At 43.7% G+C, this 9,100-nt stretch overlaps 6 protein-coding genes across 6 annotated transcripts; 2 read left to right on the top strand and 4 right to left on the bottom strand.

Annotated features, from left to right (window-relative positions):
* Positions 1–676: 676 nt before the first annotated feature.
* PHALS_10609 (uncharacterized protein) lies at positions 677–982 on the bottom strand (the record flags this gene model as incomplete). The annotated part of the gene is made up of 2 exons (XM_024726063.1): positions 677–721; positions 803–982. 2 exons carry the CDS (start codon positions 980–982, stop codon positions 677–679), a joined length of 225 nt encoding a protein of 74 aa, XP_024576777.1.
* A 391-nt stretch (positions 983–1,373) lies between these two features.
* On the top strand, positions 1,374–1,657 carry PHALS_10608 (uncharacterized protein; the record flags this gene model as incomplete). Its single annotated transcript, XM_024726062.1, has 2 exons — positions 1,374–1,496; positions 1,559–1,657. 2 exons carry the CDS (start codon positions 1,374–1,376, stop codon positions 1,655–1,657), a joined length of 222 nt encoding a protein of 73 aa, XP_024576776.1.
* A 570-nt stretch (positions 1,658–2,227) lies between these two features.
* PHALS_10607 (uncharacterized protein) lies at positions 2,228–2,474 on the bottom strand (the record flags this gene model as incomplete). The annotated part of the gene is made up of 2 exons (XM_024726061.1): positions 2,228–2,300; positions 2,368–2,474. The coding sequence occupies 2 exons, from the start codon at positions 2,472–2,474 to the stop codon at positions 2,228–2,230; spliced, it is 180 nt and encodes a 59-aa protein (XP_024576775.1).
* A 1,905-nt stretch (positions 2,475–4,379) lies between these two features.
* PHALS_15443 (uncharacterized protein) lies at positions 4,380–5,113 on the top strand. Its single transcript, XM_036407440.1, has one exon. It carries the CDS (start codon positions 4,406–4,408, stop codon positions 4,631–4,633), a length of 228 nt encoding a protein of 75 aa, XP_036263142.1. The 5' UTR covers positions 4,380–4,405; the 3' UTR covers positions 4,634–5,113.
* A 7-nt stretch (positions 5,114–5,120) lies between these two features.
* On the bottom strand, positions 5,121–6,300 carry PHALS_10606 (uncharacterized protein; the record flags this gene model as incomplete). The annotated part of the gene is made up of 4 exons (XM_024726058.1): positions 5,121–5,608; positions 5,742–5,882; positions 5,955–6,111; positions 6,160–6,300. 4 exons carry the CDS (start codon positions 6,298–6,300, stop codon positions 5,121–5,123), a joined length of 927 nt encoding a protein of 308 aa, XP_024576773.1.
* A 930-nt stretch (positions 6,301–7,230) lies between these two features.
* On the bottom strand, positions 7,231–7,606 carry PHALS_10605 (uncharacterized protein; the record flags this gene model as incomplete). Its single annotated transcript, XM_024726057.1, has 2 exons — positions 7,231–7,522; positions 7,593–7,606. 2 exons carry the CDS (start codon positions 7,604–7,606, stop codon positions 7,231–7,233), a joined length of 306 nt encoding a protein of 101 aa, XP_024576772.1.
* Positions 7,607–9,100: the final 1,494 nt, after the last annotated feature.

Raw genomic sequence — 9,100 nt, 5'->3', positions numbered from 1 at the left:
CAATATACTAAACCTAAGTTTAAAGCTACCAACCCATCCTAAGGTATGTGGAACACTCCAACTCAGTCTTTGCGCGAACCTAACATAAGTAGACACTTTAATATGCAGACATTTGCAGTCTTAACCATAAAGGTTAAACACGCACTAGCCATCCTTAGTGGGAAATTAACTCCAACTTGCCGATTAGCATCACGATGCCAAAGCACTTGAGCCAGTCATCATAACTCATAAGTTAGTGCAAGCATTGACCACAGCAGCATACTTAACACATTCGAAGAAATGATGTACGTATTGATATCTCAACATTTGATTGTTGCGAAATAAATACGTTTTACTAGCTATCATAATAAGATTGTCTTTCTTTTCTGGCGTTTAGTAAACAGCTCTTTTGTACCAAGGCCCACCCTTTCTTAGCTTTCGTCATCCTTGTAGAAATCAATATTTCGGTACTTATCAATATTGGAAACTGCACCAAATGTAATGTGGGATTTGTACCATCGTAATACATTGTCTAGAATACAATAGCGCCAAATCTGTAAGGGTCAAATACAAAACTTTAGTACATGGCCCGTTACAGCTTTTCGAGTATCTGATGATATATTAGCTTCAATGAATCAGCGGCATATTAATCGTTGAGTCAAGTTTACCTTAAGCTGATACTCCACATATCGGTTTTCTATCTATCATAAAAGTTTGCTAAGCGCACCGCCAGGCTAGCACCCTATATCGCACAGACCTCTCCTTTGCATAACTCTCTCTCATCTATACCAGTATACTTCATCATGTTTCTTGTACTCTTTACCTTATCCCTAAGTTCGGGATACAACAGTGACAATAATGCAATGTTTAAGTGCACCATCATGCGAGTTACATACTCCTCCGCAAAAAGACCACAAGGGCCGCATTCTTCTGTTATTTGTAACAATGCAGAAGAGTAAGCGGTATTCAATCTTCCACGGTGCTGAAAGCTCGCGTCTCTCATTCTTCCTACCCGTGACTTTCTGCACAAGCAAATTATACATCGAAACCCCTCTTCCTAACATTTTCACGTGATATTGTCGAGTCTCAAAAAATGACGCAGCCTCCACGGCCAACGTCTTACGAGTCACCCTTGATGGTGAGCTGAGATGTTTCCCAATGAGAACATCTTTTAGTGTATCTTTGATGCACCTTTCCCCTCAACGAAAGTAATACGACAGCTGTTCCCCTTCTTTGGAATTTTGTCGACAATGAAATGCGCGTTCCGCAATGCTCGCCTCTGCATGAAATACACTTTCCGGACCATTCCAAAGGATGATAGGTGGAACGACACCCCGTCACCGAATTCACAATGACGCCAACGCAATCTTGCGAAAATAATACCTGAGATGATTATGGTTGAGGTATCCGTTTCACTTTACCAAATAGTGAAACGAGGGGCTTACAAAGACCCCCTCGGTCTATTATTTCGCTCACATGAATTGAATTATCTATTGCATTTCGAGCAGATACGGCAGGTGACAATTGCCCTGGGTGGTGGCATGCCGTGGATAATGACAAGATCTAAATTCAATATTAGCTAACGGCACTCAAAGCGATTCATAACCGAATTCTCGCCGAAGAGCGGAAGCTTTTGGAGACAGGAACGATGGAGCATTACTTATCTTCAGCATATTAAGACTATAGCTTTTTTAGCTACGATCGTAAACGTTCCAATTGATTAATGTTGATACCTAGCCATACCGTCTAAAGACGTTGCATGTAAGGTAGATAAATCTTGCTAAAAATCAGATCGCCACATTAATTACGTGTGATCCGTTAGGTGTTGGCATATGAATGTGGCTTGTACATAAAATCTATGCCATAGCGTTGCACACTCGGTGCAGGATGCCTAAGCTCTTCAGGATGATATCTTCGGTTATGCGACGACATGTTAGCTGGGGATCGAGTCGATTATGCTCTCTCCACCAAAATCAAAACTGGGTTAAGGGTCAAGGGATGGTGCAAAAACATGTTTTGGATAAAAGGCTATAGTATGTGTGTATTGAATTATTTTTCAACAACTTTTACACAAAATTTACCAAAGGATTCGAATCTCAATCCAAGAAATCAGGTCAAGTTGAAAATTTTTGTTAATAATATAGGTAGCCTGAGTTTAAACCTTCCATATTTTTTGCCGACAGTGGCAGTCTTTTCGGCTTTAAAGCATCGTAAAATTTCATCTCTTCGATAATAAATGTAGATTTTCTCAAGAAGTATCGCCTGGTAAGTCGATCGATACCGACTTTAACACTAAGATTGGAACGGCTTTGTGGAGGTGCCTAATGGGACATAGAGGCTGACCAACTCACAAAAATAAAATCAATCATAGCCTGTAGCGGTATGCACAACGTAAAAATAGCGTAGACTTTATTAGTTGGAATCTCTCTTTCTAGCACTGCCGTCACTTCGCGCAAATGATTCAACGAATATTTAACTCCTCGCGATAAACGCATTTTTGCTTGATAATAGATTGTCAACGGTTTGCATGCTTCATCTGGCGCCAACTACCATACAATATTGCCACGGCTTCGCTTAGAAGCGAGGATCCCGGTCCATGACATCGGCCATTTTAGTCGTGTTGGCGAAACTTTTGTTTAGATGAAACATCCTGCTCAGACGGACGGATGATTGTATGCCAAGCAACCCTTTGAAATAGGAGCCTAAGCTCATGCGATGCGTTGCTGGCACGTAAGACAGCCAACCCTTTTGGCATATGCAAGTACCCATCGCTTTGAGGGGAAATTTGATAGCTTAATTTGGCAAATGATGATTGGCCAAGGGCACTGCACGGCGTGGGACCTTGCTAATCCTTTTAAAAGAATTAGGCGTAGGAGTCGAAATAGCAGTTGCTTAACTGACCAATTGCTGTTGGACTTTCTGTCAGCAGCAATTGAAGAAAGTTTTCTTGCTCACTGAACTTGCTTTGTATTCAATATGGGGGAATTTTTATGACATTCCATAAATCTAGATCTCTTTTGCTTGAAGTATTAAAAATTCAGCATTGATTATTTCATTTGATTTTGACGTACTGCTTGTTGGTGCACCCTGTGCAGAAGAAGAAGAAGGACTTTGCCCGCGGGAGCTCTCTATTTCATGTGTTAGACACAGGGCTCGTTGAGCAGAAAACGTTTTAGGATGAGCTTAGAGACGTAGCGGTGTCTCACATTCGCGAGCCTCGTATGAGGCGACGATTAACTGTGAATTGTATGTATTCACAATTATGATTGGGGAAAGTGTAACGGTATCATACGTACCCTGAGTGTAAAGGCTTTACACGTACCCTTGTATTAAAGGGCGGGCCGCACAAGATGATGTGACGTAAGAAAGGTGTGGAATTCAAAAGTTGGTGAAATCATACAATGTGTGGCTACACCGTAACAAGAAGCCGCTATGTGACAGGACTACCAGTAGTAATGCATACAAACTAGATTTTACTATATCAAATAGGTACTACTATATTAATTAGAAATACCTAAGGTTTTAGATAGTGGAGGCTACGGCGCAACTCAAACAGTTATATACAGTTTCAATTTTGAACGAAGAAGCGTCTTTACCTTTGTTAAGGATTTAAGTACTCATGGAGGTAGCGGGTTGCGATCCGCTACACTCGTACTGGTTCTTGTAAAGAACATAAGGTCGGTGACCTTAGCTTAGCTTCCTCTAAGCAAATAGCTTCGGCAGCGCCGCTGCACAGAGCGTCAGCCATAACGACTCAGGTATAGATTGAAAACATGTGCTTCAAAGTGCAGCGGGGTCGTAGCTCCTTCGCTTAGGGAAAGCTTAGTTAAGGTGTGTGACCTGCGTTCTATACTTAGAACCACTGCGAGTGTAGCGGGTCGCAATCCACTTACTCCGACAGTAATTACATCCTTAATTCAAGGCAAATAAACGCTTCTGTAAACAAAGCCGCCTATCCCCAAATCTATAGGGTTCCCTAGTTATATTGTAAATCCTAATTGAAATACATAACTACTGGCAGTCCATCCACGTACTTTTTTTTTAAGGAGTGGCCAAACCATTGTGTGGTCACACCATCTTGCGCGAGCCACTTCATCATATTTGATTACATGTAACCCCGTCATGGTCAATTGTATCCGATCGTTATACGCGCTTTAAATTGGACATTTGGACGAGCTTATTTCGCCTGTAAGGGACACGTCTAGAGATGGCCATCAAGAACTACCCACAGGCCGATGGTCAAACTGAACGCTCAAATCGTGTTGTAAAAAAAATTCTGCGCAGGTTTTGTGCATCGTCGCCGACGACATGGAGTCATACGCTCACGATGGTTAAATTTGCCACCAACAATGCCTTCAATGCTTCATCCGACTTTACGCCAATTTATATCAATGGTCTTCGCCATCCGGCATTGTCTCTTTAACTCATGGTGGACACACAAGATCTTGTGAAGGAGGGGCTCAGCAAACGTTTGCCTCCCAGCACACTAAATGACAAGCGTCAGTCAGATTTGTCAAAGGTCATGACCGAAAGAGCAAATGTTATATCACGCGTACGTGATGCTATGGCGGAAGTACAATATGCTCAGAAACTCATGCTGACACGCATGGACGTAGAAGCACGCATGAACCCAAAGAAAATGATTATATACTAGTCAGTACCAAGAACATGGCTGACGCTGCCGTCTCAAGTCTCCGGACTTCCCAGGTCCTTCCCGGCATTTCAGACTCTTAGATTTTGCCGGGAATGCATATACATTGGGCTTCGTATCCGTCCAACGCTTCGTGTCGGCTTGCTCAAGCCGTACCTGAGCAACTCCCCATATCGTACGGATTGTACCAACAATGTTGGTTGTAATCCGGCGACGGAAATCGTGAACGAAGACGAACGCGTCGTTGAAACATAAGCGTCGAACCACTTTTGCCACAGCACTCTGATGTTGACAAACTTTGTCACGAAGACATCAATTCTCCGCTTAGGGCGGAGCAGCTTCTGTCCACAGAGTGAAGACTGCGACGTGAACGCTCACCCTCACATGGAGAATTTCAGCCCAAAGTGGTTTCGTCGCCTTTGACATTTGATGACCCATATTCGCGGTCACGTTCGCGTTCGCATTTGCATGCGAGAAGGCTACGACCTCGTCAACATGCATCATTGCGTCCCTCATTTGCAAGTGTGGCGCCGACGAAAACGCCATCGACGACACCGCTGTCGACCACTGAGTATGCAGAGACACCGAGACGGAATTGCCCACTTCCGTGAGGAGAAGATTGTGCCGGCACGCCGACACCGTGGTGTGCTACAGCCCCTTGTGAGATAGCTCGGCTATCCGAATATTGATATACCGTAGGAGCCACGTTCGCAACTTCTTGCTGACTTCCGTGACGCAGTCCGAAAATGGGAGGTTGCGAACCCCCACTGGCTCTACTAGGAGCAGAATCAAAAGAAAAACTTTGTCTCATCGCTTGGGGTCCAACCACGGGAGTCGACAACGACCAATGCAGTAACAGTGCAGGTGGCGGATACCCCACCATGTCTTCAAACGTTGCAGCAATACATCTGCTTTGACCTGTTCCTCGCATACAAGTTTCGCGTATCGAAAACGCATGTAGCGCAACTTGGCGATCGCCTGATAACGACAAAAGGTTTTCCGTCGGTTTTGCAAATTATTCTCCATCGCAATCGACTTGATGGGAAGCACCCACTCCTAGAAGGCTTTGTCGATATCGTGGCGATTTCGCTGGTTATTATACTCCACGTACATTTTTGTACGGATTGCGTGCGCCGCGATGACACGACAGCCTCCTTCAGAGTTATCGAATAAAGTTCCCCGTGGAAATGTTTGATCGAGTCAGGGAAGTTCTCAGATTCTTTGGGTTTGAATTCCGAAACAGCGCTGATCTCTGGAGGGCGTGGAATAGGTCACAAGTCGTCATTTAACGGTGATCACGAATCGTCTTATCTGCTTGTGGCACGGGATGCTGGCGTCGTCGCCGTTCGCGTGCTCGTTGGAGGTGTAGGCGCAGTCACTGACTCATAGAATTTATTTGCTTCGGCAAAGCGAGATGAAGGAAGCTCTTCCTCTTCATGATCCTCCGCTGGCATGTGGTCGTCGCTCAACTCGGTATATGGCTTTGTGACGGGTTGTTTTAGCTCTCAAACTCGTGGAGAAGGTCAAACCGAACTGTTGCCGCCTTCGTTGCCATCCGACTTCGGAGAGGCCTTCGTTTTTGTTTGCATGGGTTGCGCTGGTGACTCCGCTTCATGCTGACGTTGCTCATCGACATGTTGTTCGAGCCTGGCAGTTTGGCGTGCTCGCATCTCTGCCACAGGCGTGTCGCTGTCACCAGGCTCGGAAGGTGCTGTTCTGCGTTCTTTCCGTGTAGATGCCTATCACATCAGCTTCTTCGTAATGTCGTTTCCGACGTCTCCCGCTCCGCTCTTGTTCCAAGTGGTACAAGTTCTTTCAGACACCGCTGTTATTATGAAACATTTGTATGTCCTTATTCGGGAAGGGGGTGGTGTAATGGGGTGGTTGGCCCATTTCATATCTGATAGGGTACACACTTAGTTACCGGCTAACTTAGTGTGTACCATGCTAATAAGTAGGTTATTACGGTAAAGTATTACGGTAAAGTACATGTATTCCGATTTTTAGTTTAAGATTAGGACTAGGATAAACGCACCTGTAATAACTTCATTTGATTAAAAGATCCACAAACGATTGTAGTTGTACGACAGCAACGCGAGGGGACAAAGCCTCAAGGTAGCGCTACGTCAGCACAAGACGTGTAACCAGCTGTCAGGTTACAGTGAGGTGTATGAGCACTGGGAAGCATTTAAGCAGACATAGTAGGGCGAAACGTTAAGAAACCAAGAAACTTCAGCTTCTTCGAAATGCAAGCAGGGTGCGATCCATGCCAACTATGTATTAGCAGCATATGGGATCGTTAAAGTTGCACATATATGATTACGCTACTGAAGGCATAATAAGGACAAGATTGGAGGCGGGATATGGTTATGGGCTGCTTGCCATTGATACTGGTCAGGGAATGTGACATCATTAGATGATGTCACTAAAAAGCTTCTAGAGAAGGTTTTAAATTATAGGCTTAGAGGTAGCACACAGTACCGAGGATTAAGTGCCTAAACAAATATTTTCCCCTCACAAATTTTTTACTCGACACACCAATTCGACAGTACCATGAACGTCGGCGGTAATCGTAAGATATACGTCAGATGCAGGAAGAGCTAAGTCACCGGCCAATGCAGTTGCTGTCGCGCCACTGCTTGAGTTCCAAGGAACTTGGCAGGTGTTGCCATATTAAAGTTGTTACTCAAACTAGCAATAGTAGCAGGCGCAACGACACCAGTAATGCCAGTTGTAATTAAAGTAGTAGATGAACTGTTGTAATTAAGGTAAATGACGCCGTGCGCATCACAATTCAAAGCTTGTGCATACAGAACAAACAAAATTTGCGTTACTCGCAACAGTCGGTACTTATCACAATTTGTGATGGTCACGACAAAGCAATTGATCGACCTGTACAGTATCGTCTAAATCATAGCAAACGAAATAGTTCGAGTAGCATCTACATAGAAAGAAGGATTACTGTATTTTGAACATGGGGACGCCTCAGGTCGGCAGGAGTCTCATACAAGTATACGACTTGCTTTGTTCGGCTTACCAAAACCACGTGTGATACGAATGTTAAAATTACACCGCTGAATGCATGTGGATGATTCCGGATGCTGATAACGGACATAATGGTAGTCGCTCATTGGTCTAGATAGTAAGGTTACATTAAGAAGCTTCTAGAATTTCTAGAAGGATCTAGAAGGACAGGCTTAGAGGTAGCACATAGTAGCGAACTAAGGACCTAAATATATTCACTTCGGTTTTTGCCATCTTCTCAACACGAAGGATTATTTCTATCGCGAAATTGCTATTTAGTAAATAAATTCAAAAGCAATAAACGGACCCGTAATAATTCTTAGATCCTACAACATTTGATTTTACGAATACGAAAATTATAACAAGTATTTTGTGAAGGTGTTTGGTCAAAGAGTAGCTCCCTAATGTTAATTTGATCTACTTTGACATCGAGTGAAATGTCCGTCGTTCTAGACAATTTAATAATTCTTATTTCGCTCACGGTGCTTTATTTTTTGGCAAGTAGTCGCATAAATTATGTCTTCTGGTTCTGATAAATCCTCATTTGAGCATTTTGTCGTACCAGCTCCAGCAACTCGAGGATTCGACGGGCTTGACCTCTGATGCGATTGGTGAATCATCCTCAGCATAGACGGGGTTTTGACTGAGGCAATTCTTCTAATATACTAATCTCATCGAGAATAATATTATTGGATGCTTACCACAGAGATCCTTCTACGATGATAGCTTACACTGCTCTCCGCTGCTTTTTATCATGGTGTGAAAATGCTGCCATTGCGACACATAAGCAATGTTTGTCCACGGGGGTGTTGCATTGTCTGGATGTCGAGCAATATATTGAAATGGCTGCTACCACGAAGTTGTGACATATGCATATAGATGAGCCGTTCGTCGCAAATGTGATCGCGGTAAACGCTACTAACAAACTCCGCGAATCCATAGCCACGCCGTTCGCGTCGAACACTGTAAAGTCGGTCCATCAACATTTGCAATAGCGCTCGTACACATCTCTTTTAACATATCGCGCAAAGCAGCCACATCTTCTGCAGCGGGGCTGCCGTAGCGTTTCGATTGAGGAAACGTAATTTAAAGTCACCGATTTTTTGTTCTATACTTAGAACAAGTACGAGTTAGCGGATCGCATTCCGCTTACTCCTAGAGTAATTATTGCCTTCCCAAGGCTAATTGACACTTCGGCTCAAAATCCAAAACTGATTTTTAGTTGCGGCAAAACCGCTTAATTTTAAAAATATAGATCTTCCTAAATTATAAAGTAAAATCTTATTGTATGTATAACAGACCCCGTACCGTATTCTTGTTCGGGTGTGGTCACACCATGCCCATCGGGTGTAACACACACTCCTGTTATCAGGGTCAGTGTAACCCCGTTACTCTCTCACCATTAAGATTGAGAAAAGTTAAAGTTCCAATCGATTATTGCCTCAC

Source organism: Plasmopara halstedii (assembly GCF_900000015.1).
Source record: "Plasmopara halstedii genome assembly, contig: Scaffold_484, whole genome shotgun sequence".
NCBI classification, from domain to species: domain Eukaryota; phylum Oomycota; class Peronosporomycetes; order Peronosporales; family Peronosporaceae; genus Plasmopara; species Plasmopara halstedii.
This window is presented reverse-complemented; position numbering and strand designations above follow the sequence as displayed.